Below are 18131 nucleotides of genomic sequence, written 5' to 3' on the forward strand. Positions count from 1 at the left end.
TATTTTAGTTTTTATTTAAATGTATTAATATTTTTAAATACTTCTGATTATTAAAATTATCTTTGTATTACGTTATTTTTACATATAATTTTTTTTAAACGATAATTAATCATGTCATGATCTCCGTGATAATATAAAGTCTTTTAATCCACAAATGGTCAGACTGCATTATTAGTTCCTGTGTGAGGGCACTATTTAGACATTGATTATTTATTCATAACCTTTTATCTAAGAGCTCCAATTATAGGATGTAACCGCTGAGGGTTCAGGTTGCAAGGTATTACCCTAGTGTTACCTTCTGCAGCCTGCAGTCAATGAGTCCAAGTTGTTTGCCTTTTTGCCTTCTTTGTATTTTGGGAAACATCTGGAAGCAAAGTGCTCAGTGTGCTTGCCGTAACATATGATGTCATCTGTAGTGACATCATCTGACATTTATCGGTCTGTTGTGCAAAGACCACATGCAAAAAGTGTCTGGTAATAATTAAACCCTCAGTCGCATGTCCAACCGTCGTGAAGACCATACTTTGGTGACCCTAAATTTAGAAGTCTCATTTTTCAAGCCCTCAACCATCTGGGTTTGCGCCGAGATTGATGCCTAATAATTTTTTTAGTTCAAGATGCCCTGCAGTGAGCGATGCCTTTTGCTCATTAGAGCTAACTGATTTCTTCTCTTTCTTCTTCTCCCTGCTCAGTGGGACAGATTTTAACCAGACACCGTGGCTGTTTGGGCTTTGATTAATTTCACTCCTTGCTAAACGCTGCGGATGACAAATGCATAAGCCGCAAATAGCTTCCATCCCTGTCCTGGTGCTGAGACGGCTTTATCTGAAACAAACCCACGTCCATGATATCGTCCTGTATGTTCTGTCCACAAAAGAGATAATAGCCTCAATTTATTGCTGAAAGTGATAATACGAAAAAAATGTTACGTCATAATATTTCGCTGTGCTTTGATAACGTTGTTGATTGAGAAGGGGAAATTCCACTGCATGTGGTTTTGAAGGCAATATTCATTTTGAGTTGGGAGTTGAACATTCTCATGCTGTGGTTACTCCCAGTTAGCAAATGCAATCTTTTTTGTCAGGACTTATAATAAACCACATTAGGGATTTATCGTGCTTCTCTATTTATGCAGATGTTGCAAATCACCCTTGTACTTTCCCTCTTTCTCTCTCTCTCTCTGTAGATACTGTCTGATGAGTGTAAAAGGCTGTTTCACTGACTTCCACATTGACTTCGGCGGCACGTCGGTATGGTATCATGTCTTCAAAGGAAGGAAGGTAAGTGTTTGGTAGTTAGCGGTGCTTTTGCTATTATTATTGGTCATGGGTTTTAGGGCTGCAGGATTGTCTCCGCCTGTGATCTGGAAAGATCAGGTATCTAGAGGCCTTGTAAATGAATCTCTTCCCTGTTTGCATTGTTGCATCACAGCTGGAGCTGCAGTGTCAGCAGAATTCGTGCTTGTGCATGTGTATGTGTGTGTGCGTTTGCTGGAGGGTATCAAATAATATCCGCTCTGAAAGGTCGAATGAGTGTTGGCGTGTGCAAGAAAGATGAGAGTGACACCAATTTGAACCAATTTCACTTGCAAGGGAATTTTTAGACATACAGTGGGGTCCAAACATCTGAGACCTTTAGTGAACATGTTTTTTTGTATTTAATATTATTACAATATTAACATTTTATATAAAAAATATTATTAGTAATTATTATTAGCAACAGAAACAAGCAATAAATATGAAATGCAGAATTTCTAAAAACAAAGTACATGATGAATGTTAAAGGGGTCCTATTATTATGCCCATTATGAGTCTTGATTTTGCTTTTGAAGTGTACTAGAATATGTTTTCATGCTTGATTGTTCAAAAAACATGTTATTTTCCACATAGTTTACATTATTACAGTACCTCTCTCCCTAGTCTGGCTCGAACACACCAATTAAACAAAACTAAAGTTGAAAAATTGGAAAAGCATAATAGGACCCCTTTAAAAATGTTCATAGAAACTTGATTTGATAGCTAGAAATAGCACAGCATCTTCATATGTTATTACGTTTCTTTGTTTTAAATTTGAAAAAATCCTGAAACTTCCCGATTATTTCCAAGTTTAACCCTCTGGGAGCTGTTCGGTAATTTTTTACCCCCAAATTTTACGTTTTGTTCAGTTTTTAGAATTTTTTACTTCATCGGAATGGTATACGATACTTAGTAAAGTTTTTATCACTTGCTGTGTGAACAAATGACCACATTGGAAATGAATGGCAGACGAATTTCATCTATTGGAAACTTTTGGTACTGCGCACAAACAAATTCTTACTGAAAGCTCAATTTTGGAACACAGCTTGTTTAGATTTATGGCCATGATTTTCTCAGTTTTAGAGTAAAACGTATTTTGGAAAATATATTTCATATAAAAATTGTATATTTGTGCATTTTTCATAACAGTAAATGTAAAATGTTACAACTTTTTTCAAGTTCAACAATAATCTGCCAAGTGTTGTCTTTAAATAGAGACCAAACTTTGGAGTCTGTGCTCCAAAGCATTCAAGATTTATGACAGTTTAAGTTGGACATTTAATTTTCATCTACATGCTCAAAAAGTGAATATATGGATTATAACTACTGTATACATATAATTTAGTACCATAAAATCCTAAATATTAAAGTCAATAGTCAATAATTTTATCCCTTAAAACTCATCTTTGATCACCAAAATGACATATTTATGTTTTTTCCTGTGAAATATTTTTTTTCTTCATGCCTTAAAATAGCTTGAATGTAAATCTACATCTTTGCTTCATTTGATATACGCGGATGAATATGCTAATTAGCCCCGTCTTCACTTTCGCCAGCTCACACACAGATTCACTCGGTCAATTTACTGAGGTAAACGCTGCACAATGGTATCTCTTTACAATGTCGGACACATAACGGTAATTAATATGATTAGCCTTTTGCTTGACTGTTATCAAACAGCTAATAATGTGTTGCTAATGTTACACAAACTATGTTCTATGTAGCTCATCATAACATTTTTAACTTTAGTTAGTGTGTACTATTGCTGTTTGAGTATAAACAAACATCTGCAAAGTTACAATGCTCAAAGTTCAAAGCAAAGGGAGATATTTGCTTTTAAAGAAATCACTTTTTAAGGGCTACAACAAACGGCTGGTTGGGACTACACGACATTCCTCCCGGGTTAGTGACGTCACCAACCCCATAATTTACATAAACCCCACCCCCGGAACACGATTTATAGATTATCAAGACAGAATATGCTAATCAATGACTAGAAGATAACTACACATAAGTGTGAGTGCAAGCTCTTGAAGCTCCGCCCTCTGCGCCGGGAGCAGCAGCTCATTTGCCTTTAAAGGAACAGACACAAAATGGTGCGTTTTTGCTCACCCTCAAAAATTGACAATTTTAACATGCTATATAAAAATATCTGTGGGGTATTTTGAGCTAAAACTTCACATACACACTCTGGGGACATCAAATACTTATTTTACATCTCCTGAAAAGGGCATTATGCCACCCCTTTAAGGAGAAAATATTCATCAATGGTGCTGACATGAATTTGCACGTTTGTCTTAAAGCACATTAAAAACACAGCATAGACATATAACTTAAACAACTTTAAAACTTGATTTTCACCACCGGGGGACTTAAAATAAAAAACATTAACAAACTAAAATGTAGTACAATCATTTCATTGGAAAATAAATAAATAAATCTGTAATTTTTGACCAGCACGCAGCAACAGCAACCAGAGGATTAAATGGAATAAAAAAAGACTTTTGGACCCAACTGTATCGTTGCGTCCGAAATAGAATACTTCCCCTACTATATCAATACTTCCCTATTATAACTATTTGGGTGAAAAATAGTACTCCAAAATAGTCTGTGTCCAAATACATAGTATTCGAAAAACAGTAGACAAAAAGTACCCTGAAAACGTACTACTTCCGGCGAGATTCTGAAGTGTGCATTTGATGGACAATTTACTATCACACGAGGCCATGGGAAAGGAGTTGTGAATAGGGGTGAAGCGACCTGAAGCCATAGGTCACTTGACGATGACAACATGGCGTATGCAGTATGTCCGAACTTCATTCATACTAGTACACACATTCATACTATTGGTCGTGAAGTAAGTTTCAAACCAAATGTAGTGCCTACTATACAGTATGCAATTTTTGATGCCACCTATGTCGGCCCATTAACAACATTTTTAAACATACAGTGTGGCGTAATCGTCCAAGACCATTAGTGAAAATGTTGTGAAGTTTGAAATATTTACTACAATTTTGTACTGTATATTTTATTATTGGCAACAATTTAAGTGAAAATGTCAGAATTGCAACCCAGAAAAAGTGCAGAATCACCACATCGTAATGTTTATTTGTTTTAATGTTTTCAAAATCCTAAAATTTTGAATTTGAATTCTTCTTTTTTTTAACTTTTGGACCACACTGTATGTCTGTCTGTGCATAAATGGAAGTGATAAATAACTTGCACATAAAGGATTAATGCTGACAAGAGGTTGTGAATTATTCATTTCAAAGAAGAAAAATCATATCCCAGTTTAGAATCACACCTGCTTTTCTGTCTCTGTCTCACGTTCCTCAGGTCTTTTGGCTGATTCCTCCAAGCTCACACAATCTGTCCCTGTATGAGGACTGGGTGCTGTCAGGCAAACAGAGCGATGTGTTCCTGGGTGACCGTGCAGACAGCTGTCAGCGAGTAGATCTGAAACAGGGCTACACGTTCTTCATCCCTTCAGGTAACACACTGAGCTTGCGTACTTATATTAAAGGAAAACGTTCCTGCAGCTCCAACAGTAGAGCGTGGAGCTAGCAACACCAAAGTCATAGGTTTGAATCCTAGGCAATGCATGAACTGAATGCATTGAAAGTCACTTCGTATAAGTGTCTGCCAAATGCATAAATGTAAATTCTGTTGTTGCTTATTCACCTTTCCAAACCCGTGTGCTGTTGCTGTTTTTTGTGGAACACAAAAGGAGAAATTCTATATTAAAAAGGACAGATTTTCTGAACATGGCAAATCAGCATGCGGCCGCAATCTAAGGCCCTGTTTACACCTGGTGTTAAGATGCGTTTTGCTCGATCGGATCACAAGTGGACGAGGAAGACACATTCCCATTTACACCTGGGGTTTTAATCCGTCTCTTTTGTCCGCTTTTAACTACTTCTGCGCTAATTTCTTTGAGAAGAGGGTCCATGGGCGGGTAAATGTATGGACTTTTTCAGATCTTTCGATCTAATGGATAAAATAAGTTTGCACAATTTACAGATGAACGCTCCCATAGATGACAGAAAAACATACAGAGAGCAGTAGCTTTCATTTCTGCTCTAACAGCCACAAGACCAGCCGAACTTTGTGAGTGTGTGTTAGAAGTCAGGAATGGTGAGAGAACATTGTGCTTGGGACATTTTTCGTCTTGGGTCTCCAGCCGACAAAGTTTAAATCCTGTCTGGCTAGTGCGCTTCCCATTATGTTTATGCATTAGGTCAGAAGGCGGAGAGTTGGTGGTCTTTTGTGGCTGTTCAAACACATTCGACCACATGAGTGTCTACACTATGAAAGCAAATAATGTCAAATGCGTTTTCAACTACCTCTGGAAGTGGTTGAAAGTGGACAAGCTCAAAACGTTTTAGACCCCGTTTACACCTGTATTTAGCGTCTTCCACCTGTGATCTGATCGACCAAAATGCATCTTAATACCAGGTGTAAACAGGGCCTAATAAAAGCACAGATAGGAGTGAAAAGTCCTGCGGTTAATCTACTGAGAATGTGCAAATTCAATATCATATCAAGTGCAAAATCGTTTGACATGCTTTTTTCGGCATTAAAAAAAAGTGCAAATGCCACTAAATTTGATAACTGGAAATGTAAATCACGTTGCATGATTTATTTATTGAAATACTCTCTGCCCATAAATTTAGCGTTCAGACAGGGAATTTCCTACAAATGCATATGCACTAAGGTTAGCTGCAAAAATAAGTGTGTCCACTCCTAATTTATCACTGCATGTCTTTAGTAAATCCTGACAGTAGTTTTTAACACCAAAATAGGGTTTGCGATGATGCAAGCTGCTAATAAATCTGGCCCAAGTCTTCTAAAGTCATACAATAGCTTTGTGTGAGGAACAGACTGAAATTTAAGTCATTATTCCACTGAAGCCCTGAAATGTCATTCGTGTTTGTGTTCGAATTCAAAAATAGTGCCATGTTTGACTTTTGTGATGCACATGAGATGGAGAATGACATTTGAGAGCAGAAAATTATAAATCCGTTGTACAACATTTTCTTTGCTAAAAAATTGAGCATTCACATTTTTGCTCTCTATTGTGTGTGTAGGTTGGATCCATGCCGTCTACACTCCAGAGGACACCCTGGTGTTTGGCGGGAATATTCTACACAGTTTTAACATTCCCATGCAGCTCACTGTCTATGAAATTGAGAACAGAACAAAGGTAAAGCGTTTATTTAAAAAAAAAAAAAAATGCTTTCTTGATTCATCAGTCAGTGTTGAAGGATTTGTCTTTGAAATGAAAAATGAAAAGTGAAACAAACAAAAACTAGAAATGTTGTCTTGGAAACCTATTTTTTTTACGAAATAAGTTTTAGTTGAAGTGCTAAAATTACCCAAACTAAAACTAAAAAAATAAGTTAATAAAATGACAAAACACAACAAAATTACTTTAATAATAGTTTTAATTTGCTTTTATTTTGTTATATTTTCATTTTAGTTTTTTTCATTTTTAGTAATTTCAGTTTAATTTTAATTTTAGTTTAATACTATTATAGTAAATAAATAACACTAAAATAGCACATGACCCACAGCAAGGTTAGAGTATGATCCCAAACTGCATAAATTAGAGAGCCTGAAAACAGTCTCAGTCCTCTCGCTTCTGAGCGGCTCAGTTGCTGACAGTGAAAAGGCCGTTTTAGAGACAGCACTGGACACTTTTGGTGTGTTGTGACATTTCAAAGCGACAAACCAGTTGTGGTCTCTCACTTTCTGCTCGCAGAACCTCCGGGACACTTTGATGTGCTCTGCAGGGCTTAGAGCCGGTGGGGCGGGCTATTTTTATATTTGGTAGACAGAGCAGGCAGAGAAGAAGAAGACAGATTGTGGCGTTGGCTCTGTTGTTCCATGGGCTGCGTTATTGCAGTGCTCTAAATTTAGCGCTGGCTGAAGGAGGTATGAGGGAATGAGAGCACAAGCCCTCCATAACTCTGAGAATGTGAGTTTCCTCCCTGGAGAGGAGCTGGAATGGAAAGATATGTGCATGAGAAGCATCTTAGTCATGTTGTAGTTTTTCTCATACTGTGAGAGCCATCTATAGTGAAGCCAGTTTTATCAGTTTTATATATAGATGTAGAGTTTCGGTTATAAGGGTTTATTTCTAAACAATAGTTAATGCATTCGGTATCATGAACTAATAATGAACAGCAAGTTTTTTGTGTTCCAGGGTTTATAATAGTGTTGTTTATTGGTTTCAGGTGCACTCCAAATTCCGCTACCCTTTCTTCTATGAGATGTGCTGGTATGTGCTGGAGAGGTACGTGCACTGCTTGACCAGACGTTCGCACCTCAGCCTGGAGTTACGCGGTCACGCTGGTGAGTTGGCTAAACTGACAGCAATTTACAGTGACAAACATAACAAGAAGTCATTTTTGATTGACGGAGCGCACTGGCAATGCGACAAAGTTCAAGTTTATGCAAATGCACTATAATATGATGTGGCAACTACTAATGGGAGTGCTGACGGTAAAGGTCCTTGCACACTAAGTCTGAAAAAATGTGTTTTTTCATATTATTCATCCTAAAAATTCATCTCGCACTGAAACCTTGCACATTGAGTCCGATGCGTATTAATTAATCTGTTGCGGAAAAATGTGCAAAACAATACAAATTGGAGTCTACAAGCAGTGAGGATGATTTTGTGGTCCTTTGTTCTTAAAAAGAGAAAAGAGGAAATATTGGGACCATCCAATCCTGAGATTGCGTAGAGAGGAAGGAGAGTTCCACCTCCTTATCAAGGAGCTGCGGGATTTTCCCAAGCAATTCAAAGTTTACTTCAGGATGTCAGTGGCTCAGTTTGATGATTCTTTATATTCTGTGTCTTTGCGTTACGCGCTTTGCTGAGAGACGAAATGGATCAATATGTCAGACCCCATTCTGTATTTCGGACGAGAATTTCGGACTCAGTGTGCAAGGACAAAGCTTGCACAATCCACCGCCTAATACAGAATGTCTGCTTCAACCACTTCTGTCCTGATTTCTTCTAAGGGATGGTCTATGGGCGAGTAAATGTATGGATGTTTTTTCCAGATATTTTGATCTATGACACTGGATCATACTGAAACAGGACCGAAAAATCAGCATAGATCTCAGCCTGCATAGGATTTTGTGGGCTGGATAGGGACAAAACATAAAAGCTTTAAATGGGAGTGGGAAAGAAATATGACTTATGTTTAGAGGGAATGGGACATGATTCTCGGGAGTAGGACTGAAATACAAGTGTTTTAACTTTAAGTGTGGACTGTGCAGAAACGATCCATACGTTTTCATTTGAGAGGATTTATGAGTACCAAGTCTGATCACACCAATCTTTTAAATGAGCCCTTCTTTGCATTTTCAATCTCAGAGAGTACATGCAAGTTCCTATCATGTTTTCCTATTTCACTCGTACTAACATTTATCAAGATGATTCCTAGTCTTGCTCATGATGTCTTCTGGTTTTTGTGTACTTTTTGGTGATTTGGGGAAGATTTTCCAAGTAGCATGTGTTCTCTTCTGACCCTAATTAGCTGAACCCAAGCTTGTAACCGAGTGTCTTGTCGCTGTTCCCCGGCTGGACATGGAGGAGAACTCGTGTGAGACGCAGTTAGAGAGGACAGAGGGGGTGACCCAGCCCTCCTCAGCTGTCCCTCCCTATCAGACCTTCAAACCCCCAGCCAATGATTCTGATGACAGCTCCAAGTCCCTCCCTTCAGAGTGTCCCAAGACTCCGTCTGGCTCACCTGGAACAGAGCACTCGGGGAAATGGACGCACTTGACAGAGTTTGAGTTGAGTGGACTCAAAGCCCTGGTGGAGAAGCTGGAATCCCTTCCGGAGACGAAGAGGTGTGTTCCAGAGGGCATCGAGGATCCACAAGCACTTCTAGATGACGTGAAGGTCTTTACACATTTTCCACTTGTCATTTGTTTTGTCTCTCACATCATGCATTGCTGCCTCCTGACTGCTGCAAACTGCAGTTTTTCCCTTTTATGAGGAATAATAAATAGAAGTAAACATCTGCTGCAATATCCCAAAATGTGCATAAAAATAGGTGGATGAAAACATAGCTTGTGTGCATGGCTACACCACGTACAAATTTCCAATATGCACAAGATTAAAAAAATAAAATAAATCTCTTTGAACTCCTTTATGCCAAATCTAAAAGATGGTTTTTAGGCCAATTATTTATTTTTAAATATTTAAAATGTTTTAAAAGTTTAAGCTATATTTAAATTAAAATATAAATAATGTTTTTAGTTTTCATCATTCTCAAAAAATGATCATTCTTTTTTTGAAATATTTTATGATATTTTTCATTCTGTTCTTTCTGCTTTTTGAACAGGTTGTCTTGAAGGAACATGCAGAGGACAATCCAAAGTTGGCCATCACTGGTTCTCCTATTGTATGCTGGCCGAAGAAGACAGGCAAGGTATGAATGTTTTTGCAGAGCAGTTAGAAACATACATATGTGGCTAAGCAAGATTCTTTTTAATATGATTTGCATATTATTTATCTTTGTCATTGGTTAACTATTATAACAGCAAAACCGATATGGAGAAAAACGTGTTATGAGACGTTTTGCTGTCTCCATTCCTTCCTGATTTTTTTTTCTTTATGCTTGATTTGTGATTTGCAGTAGTTGTTGAAATTGAAGTGGTTTTTGATGTCACTAAGTATTTTTGTTGTTGTACCACAAAATTGTTTTGTGTTGTGAGGTAGATTCTGTGGAAATATCATGGAATTTCTGTATTTGAGTTTGAAAAGGTGAAGCAATGCTTTGCATTAGTATTTCTCTGGAATGATGACTCAGCTTCAGACACAAGGGAAGGGTTGCCAGTCCCCCAAAATTAGTCCTGACCAATAACATGCAAATCTGTGTTTATAGACTTGTTTTAGTTTATTTCCCTATTGACTGTGGCACACACGATTGGATGATAGCTTTTGTACTCCTCCACTTCACAACACTAAAACTGTCTTGTGTATTAAAAGCCCAGCTGCTGAATTTTCGCCTCCATTGTGTCTGTCTTTTGTGATTAAATACCATCTGTCCTTATACTGCCCCAACTGGCCTCTCTTCTTTACCTCATGACCCTGTTTGAACATGTAACACTTCTGTTCTGCATGCCCTCTTCCTATTGGTTGTGTCCAAGATGTGTTGGCACATATTAAAGAGCCTATTTTTGCATACTGCGCACCCATTGGCTCTACCGCTCTCCTCCCTTCCCACTTCTTGGAACTCCCCCTGTTGCATATTCATGAGCATGTCTTGCTCTAGCCTGTGTGCTCTGATGGCTAAGGAACAGAAGGGAGGGCTGTGCCGTCTCACAGCCAGTAGCAAGCCGGAGCTACAGCCATGTCAGTTAGCAAAGCACTGAGAGGACTCTAAGAGCCATGGCCATGTCGCTGATAGCTGACGAGGAGGATTATGAGAACTCGGATGCTGAGCAGGTAGCAATGTTAAGCTGGACCTATGGGTCCTTAGACTTAAAGACAGGAAATGCAATTTGGCTGCATGCAGCTGTAATATTGTATTGTGTGTATTTGCATATGTAACTGAAGTACACGTGATAAGGGAGCTGTCAGAAATGTTTATGGTGACCACTGATAACTACATATGACTAGCACGAGAATTCAGTGTTGACTAAACTCAGCCTATTGCTCATTTTGGTTCATTCTGACATAGTTTATTTCCAATAGAAAGGTCAATTATTATTATTTTTTTGTCATTTTGCTTTAAGGAATATTGCTGCAGTTTGTTGAAACCTGAACTTAAAGTTACATTACATGATGCTGTAAGGTGGTGTTAGGTACTTTCAGAAGTTGCAGATGAAAGTGAAATCGGTGACTTGATTTGTGGAAGTTTTGATATTACTTGCTATGCCAGCAGCTACACATACTTTCAGTATGTGTATCAGATACAGTTGATGTTTTAATGCACACTGCAGTGTTTCGAAGGCGTGTGGGTTCTTGGATTACTTTGCATATGTCTGTTTGCGCGACTGTCCACGTGAGACTTTCCAATCGTTGTTTTATCCTTGGGGTTGGGCTCTTCTAGTGAATCCTTTTGTATTGCTCTTCTAGGTAAATGTACAAACCCTTTTCAACCCAAATGCCGACAGCACTTAGGAAAGGATACAGCTGCTAGATCTTTATCATTTAATCATCCATCATTAGGATGAAATGAGGATCTCTTTCTGTTTGTTAAAACCTACAAAAGTATGTTTGTCCAATTGAGTACACTTACTCTCACCGCTCGTTCAGATATTTGTATAGATCATTGTGTTATTCAACTTCCTCAATTTCAAGGATATTTTTAACTGTTTTTGGCCACAGCCCAACAAGGGCCTCTTTGAGCCGGTCCTACAAGATGAGCGCATGGGGGAGGGGCAAGACAAAGAGCCAGCGTGAGTAAAAACAGTTCAGACATGTTCCTATTGTGAACATATTTAGTAATGGACCTGTAGTTTTGAAATTGTAAGTGTATTCTGGATAAGATGTAACTTTCTTTTTGGGAAGCAACACATCTGGCCTTGGACACTATTTGAGGCTTGACCCCTACACAGGTCATGTTTGTATATGGTATATTAAGTTAGTAAGGGGGTCATGGTTGTATATTGTATATTAAGTTAGTAAGGGGGTCATGTTTGTATATTGTATATTAAGTTAGTAAGGGGGTCATGTTTGTATATTGTATATTAAGTTTGTAAGGAAGTGTTTTGAAGGTATAAAAAGTGCCATCTGAAATTTTCTTCTAGAATGATCATTTTTATCAAGCTCGTATATTTAAGTTCAGTAGTTTCACTTAAATGGCAATGAAAATGACCTATTAATTGTCATTTACTGAACTTAAATATACGAGCTTGATAAAAATGATCATTCTAGAAGAAAATTTCAGATGGCACTTAGAGGCTTTTGCATCTGAACTCTTCATATATATAAACTGAATTTTTAGAGAATGTTGTCAAATTTTATACCTTCAAAACACTGCCTTACTAACTTAATAAGTGACTTTCTCAGGGACACAGTAGTGATCAAGCTAGTTTGTGATTGGTATCAGTTAACCTCCAGTTTTTGCTAAGGACCTGCAACCTTTGTATATGTTTTTGTATTGTGATATTTTTGCTGCAGTGAAAAGACTTTATTTTGCTGATATCTGCCTCATCCAGTTTTGTGAGTTTAGTGTTAAATATCAAGTGTAACTTCACACCCTACCAATTAAAGTTTGCCAACTCATTGTCCCTGAAACTGGGTGTGATTTTTATTTAGTTTTTTCTGTTGTTTTTGCAGAATAATTTTAATTAATATTAATTTGAATAATATTCTCAAGTTGAACAATTATATAAAGATAATCTGGTTTAATGACAGTATCACATACAAAGTGCTTGTGTCAGCTTGTTTGTTTACTATGGATATGTATTTCTTTCGCACACGTATCTATCCCAGACAGCAAGCAAAATCCATGACTGCCCTTAATATTTATAGTAATCCTGTCTTAGAGGTCTTTCATCTCTGCAGCAGTTTTTATAACGTGATGGATGCAGCCTATAATGTTTGACCTTGTCTGCAAGCTGCTCTAATGACAGCAAGCAAATCTGTTTAAGGTATTAATCCATCATGTCATACATGCACACTCAGCTCCGATGGTTTACAGCTGAGTTTGGCTTGGAACTGAGATGTGAAACATTTACTCACTTTGAGAAGTTGGGAACGTTGGGAAGTCATGTGATTGTTGATAAGCCTCCTCTGTTTGGCTTTTGAAATTTGCTCTGAACATTTCAATTTTATTCTAACCATTTTGATCTGATATCAAAATGTGCATTAAAGTGTGGATACAAATATGGATATAGTGATGAGAGATTTAGAGACAGCTAACCCCTCAAGGAGTTAGTGATTTATTTTTGCTGTCATACTCTAGTGTTGCCCATACAAAAAATAAAGAAAAATCAGCATACATTTTTGACAACATCCAATAGTTCCAAAATAATTAGATGTTATTGGCAAAACCGATAAGTTGGTTGACCTCTACTTGGAACCTTGGATTCTGAGTGGTGGTCCTGTAGGTCTTGTCTTAAATCTGGATGAAAGCAGCTCTTAAAATCGCAAAATCATGACCTCCATCATATTAACAAGAGATATTAGATTTGGCCTGGAATGTTTTTCCCACTGGCAGCCACATAACTATCTCCCGCTCCCCCGGCTCTGCTGACCACATGCTTGAATTCGTGCTTCTGTTTTCCTCCAAACACAGTTTCATAACACATCACATCTGAGATGTTGTGAAACAGAAGTTTCTGCTTTCTGCTTTCTGAACTCATCAGTATTTAAAAAAAAAAAAAATTTCCTCTCCACTAAACAGCATTTCATCCATGCAGGAAAGACTCTAGCGAGGCAAAAATCAATTCTACTACAAGCATCAAATCCTAAGCTCTGTGCAAACAGGACTTTTGACTCCATCTGAAGAGCTAATTTCAACTCTCAGAGGCCGAGAAATCCACTTAGGCTGTTTATAAGAAAAGTACCTATTGAGAAGGTCGGGTTGCACTTTTCCCCTCTGGCTAATGCGATTGTTCGTGTTTTCCTCTCCATTACTGAAGGTTCATAAAAAGGGTGGAGGCTAGATTTATTCCCATCAATCACATTGTGTCCCATGGTGCTGTAGGAAAGTCTTGCCTTGGGTTCTGGGACAGGCATGACTTGATATAATGGGGACATGGCAAACCCAGGGGATGTGGAATATTGCTATTTGGAGAATAATTCCCTTTGACTTGCTTGGGAGTATAAAAGTGTGTATGTATTAAGCTCACTTATATGATTTATAGTTTAAATGCACTGTTGCCATTTTGGCCCGATGGCCAAATCAATAATGGAAAGTTCTTCACATCAAGGAGATCTATGGCAAATACACACACGCTTATTTTCATTAGTGTTGGAATATATTTGTTTCTAGTAAGGAAATGCTGTTCATGTTTATCATAAATGCTGTTAGGAAGAATAATAATGTTCAATATTTATTGACCGGTTTAATACATGTTCCTGCAGCTGTATCCTGACTTATCTTTAGCTGTTGGCAGATTTTATCGGAGTTCACGGAGTAGTAATTTTTTTTTAGCATGTTCAGTGCTGCTGTTCTCCTATTCTTTTTCTTTAAAGTGCCTCGAGGGCATATAAACAATTTGCATAACTGCACATACAACTAAAACTGAACCATATGAACCCACTCTCAAGAGTGTGGTGTCCGAAAGTTGATGTGAAGCATTCATTATGTTTGTATTCCCTTGACTATGTGGCATTTCATTGCCTTACTGCTAAAGTCAGCAAGCAGATCATAAACAGATTGTGTCTACCATGTCCTGGTTTCCAAACATGTTCAGTTAACTACATGTAAAATGGGTGTAACGCAGTATGACTTAACTTGTATTTTATCTAACTTTTTTAGTAATCACTTTTGTTTGATCATTTTGAGACCTCAATATAGTTTAATCATGTTTCTCATTTTCCTTTTATAAATAATTTTGATGTTCTGTATGTTTCAGCCACGGCCGCTTAATCGGCCAAAACCCAAGATGGGCTCATCTCCATCTGCTGCTCCATGCTCGACAGCAGGTGGAGTGAAGCTCTCATCCAGTCGTGGTTCATCTAGTGCCCGGCGCAGGCGAACACGCTGCAGGAAGTGTGAGGCATGTACGCGTAAAGAGTGTGGGGAGTGCCACTTCTGCAAGGACATGAAGAAGTTTGGTGGACCAGGCCGCATGAAGCAGTCCTGCATCATGAGACAGTGCATAGCGGTCAGTCTGGGTATTCAGCATCATATTTGACCCTTGATTTGCTGAATGACGTCTGGAAGAGCTAATTGCTGCTTTTTGTGTGTTTTACAGCCTGTTCTACCTCACACTGCTGTATGTCTGGTGTGTGGAGAGGCTGGGAAAGAAGACACAGTAGAGAATGAGGAGGACAAGTTCAACTGGATGCTCATGGAGTGCTCTATCTGCAATGAGATCCTCCATCCAGCATGTTTGAAGGTTGTCTTCCTAATCAGGCCACCAAACAATTAAAAACTGTGATAGCTGAGCCATAAAGGCAAAAACAATCTTTTACATTTTGTCTTATCACTTTAGACATGCAATGTGGTCTGTCTCTTGTTCTGTTGAGTAGAAACTTATTCTGTTCTGTTGTTCAGGAGAAGGATGGTGGCGGCGTTGTGAATGATGAGTTGCCAAATTGCTGGGAGTGTCCTAAATGTAATCATGCTGGAAAGATAGGGAAAGTAAGTATCAGTGTCCTACCTAATAACACACAAAAGAATGGTTCAACAATTTTCATAAAATGTAAATGATGATGGCAGTGTTAACTATTAAGATATGAAAATGACCTTTCGCATTAAATGCATTTGATATAAATTCGTCTTGTATTCTTTCCCACCTTTTGGCCACGAAGCAAAAAAGAGGCCCAGGGTTTAAGTACGCCTCCAATCTCCCTGGCTCTCTGCTCAAAGAGCAGCGAATGCCCCGGGACATAAAGGAAGAGCTGGACTCGAACATGTCTACGGAGTCCTACACCCCTACTCTTTCACCTGTCATGAAGAAGAAGACAGAACGAGAGGAAAATCCTACCTGCAAGTCAGAAGACGCATTTAAGAAACGTTCCCCCAAAATGGAGGACAACCCACTCCGCAGGAAGAGAAAACTCTTTGAAAAGGACTCAGACTCCGATTCCAATGTCAGGAAAAAGGTAGCAAGAAAATGAATAAGTAAAAGCAAATAAGAGATGACATAATATTTTTTGCAAAGCATGTATTTTGACCCTCTTTTAAATCCACAGAAGAAGCGCTCAAAGCCTGATGCTCTTTCGACCTCTAATGTCCTGGGACAGATCAAGACAGAAAGAGAGGATGATGAGGAGTATGATGAGGATAAAATACAAGAACTAGACAGGAGACCCTTCAGTTTTGTACCCTCAGAAGAGGATGATGGAGATGATGAAAGGGAGGAAGAAGAAGAGGAGACAATGAAAGAGAAGAGTAGCCGAGAGGAGAATGGGAAGCTTTTACATAAGACCTCTGCTACATGGGAAGGTGACCAATCACAGGGACATTGTACCCAGGCGGGGCCCAGCAACGACACAGGTGTTGATGCACAGTTGAGGATCCAGCGAAAAACCAAACGTAAACCTCGCCTGCCCAACAAAGAACTGAGCAAGGAACTGAGCAAACAACTCAACCAGGAAATCCAAAAGACGGAGGATCGTCTGGCTCATCAAAACAGCAGGACAGTGAAGACAGAACCAGATAGTGATGGAGAGGACAGAAAACCACTGAGTAATGGCAGCAGCCATCTGAGAGACTGGCTGGGCCCTAAGCGGGAGCTAAACGGATCCTTGCGAGAACAGTCCCCGGCAAGTTGGATCAGGACTACGCCTACCCCTATCTTCCGGCCAACACCTTGCCGCTCTCCACCGAAATGTGTTCAGATGGAGCGGCATGTCATTCGTCCCCCTCCGATCAGCCCCCCGCCGGACCTTCTGCCTCTAGATGATGGCAAGAATCACATCATGCACAGAGAGGTGTGGATGGCAGTGTTCAGCCACCTCGCACATCAAGACCTGTGTGTCTGCATGCAGGTCTGCAAGACCTGGAACAGATGGTATGTCTTCCAGAAATTAGGAAAGAAAGCATCATCATATGTTGTGCTTTTAAGTTGCATTTGCACTACAGATTTTATACTGCAACACACATTTAGAGGTCTACCCTTTCCTGCAGTACTAAGTGAGCATGGATGTGTTTTTATTGGTCTACTGTGGGCCCTACCTTACTCTCAGCCTTAACCACACATCTAACCTATTTCCTGAACAATGAAAATGAAAACACTGAATTGGATTTGGGTCACAAGAATGAATTTCAATTTCAGTAGTGACTTTTAAGTAGCTCGCATCCTTGAGGTTTTGTATTCCAAGCAAGTGCTAAACTCAACTTGGTAATATAGTAAGGTTAAGTCTTCTGCCTTTTGATCTCAGGTGTTGTGATAAGAGACTGTGGACCAAGATCAATCTTAACCGGTGCAAGTCAATCAGTCCTCTCATGCTGAGCGGCATTATCCGAAGACAGCCAGTCTCCCTGGACCTGAGCTGGACCAACATCTCCAAGAAGCAGCTCAGCTGGCTAATCAACAGATTACCTGGTACAATAACATTTTTACTTACCACCTAATTTGTTCAACATGGAAACAGTTTTGTTTCAATGCTTCTCAGGTTAACTGTACAGCTGGATTGTCTCCTGATGGTGTACCCTTTGTGTGTTTGTATTCTATACCTCAGTCTTGTACCTTGGAGATCTACCTTCCTGCAAAGCTAATTAAGATCTTAATTAACTCTGTATGAATGTGGATCTCCAGAAACAGGATCTGGCACCCCTGATGGATGCAAACTCCACTCTCAATTCCAATACTTGCTTTACTACTTTATGTTGGTTTCCTGGCAGGTCTGAGGGTTTTGTTGCTGGCAGGCTGCTCGTGGGCAGCTGTATCTGCTTTATGCACATCCAGTTGTCCTTTGCTAAGAACTCTAGATGTGCAGTGGGTAGAGGGACTCAAGGACAACCAGATAAGAGACTTACTCTCTCCGCCAACAGACAACAGACCAGGTACTGAATGATAGCATTAACTGCTGTTTGTTCAATGACAAATGTGTACTTTTGACCCTTTAGAAGTTCTTGTTCTTATTCTTTTACAAATTCATAGCGGCCCCATGTGTACACAGCAAGTAGCACAGTAACATTTCTGTTACCTTGTATAAAAATTGATTTGGAAAAAATAAGCTTATTTGTG

General features: G+C 39.0%; 1 protein-coding gene across 4 annotated transcripts in view; it reads left to right on the forward strand.

The window, feature by feature from the left end:
* The window catches only part of kdm2bb (lysine (K)-specific demethylase 2Bb), a 29416-nt gene that overhangs the window by 8907 nt on the left and 2378 nt on the right, over nt 1-18131 (forward strand). For 3 of the 4 annotated variants that reach the window (XM_079861745.1, XM_079861743.1, XM_079861746.1), the window contains 13 exons: nt 1187-1280; nt 4632-4785; nt 6383-6498; nt 7532-7649; nt 8843-9210; nt 9656-9742; nt 14847-15098; nt 15189-15332; nt 15491-15577; nt 15739-16041; nt 16132-16952; nt 17323-17486; nt 17786-17947. In XM_079861745.1, the coding sequence (XP_079717871.1) occupies nt 1187-1280; nt 4632-4785; nt 6383-6498; nt 7532-7649; nt 8843-9210; nt 9656-9742; nt 14847-15098; nt 15189-15332; nt 15491-15577; nt 15739-16041; nt 16132-16952; nt 17323-17486; nt 17786-17947 (2870 nt within the window). The remainder of the gene's footprint in view (nt 1-1186; nt 1281-4631; nt 4786-6382; nt 6499-7531; nt 7650-8842; nt 9211-9655; nt 9743-14846; nt 15099-15188; nt 15333-15490; nt 15578-15738; nt 16042-16131; nt 16953-17322; nt 17487-17785; nt 17948-18131) is intronic. The other variant, XM_079861744.1, reaches the window with a different exon arrangement.

This window comes from Squalius cephalus (genome assembly GCF_949319135.1).
Source record: "Squalius cephalus genome assembly, chromosome: 24".
NCBI classification, from domain to species: Eukaryota; Metazoa; Chordata; class Actinopteri; order Cypriniformes; family Leuciscidae; genus Squalius; species Squalius cephalus.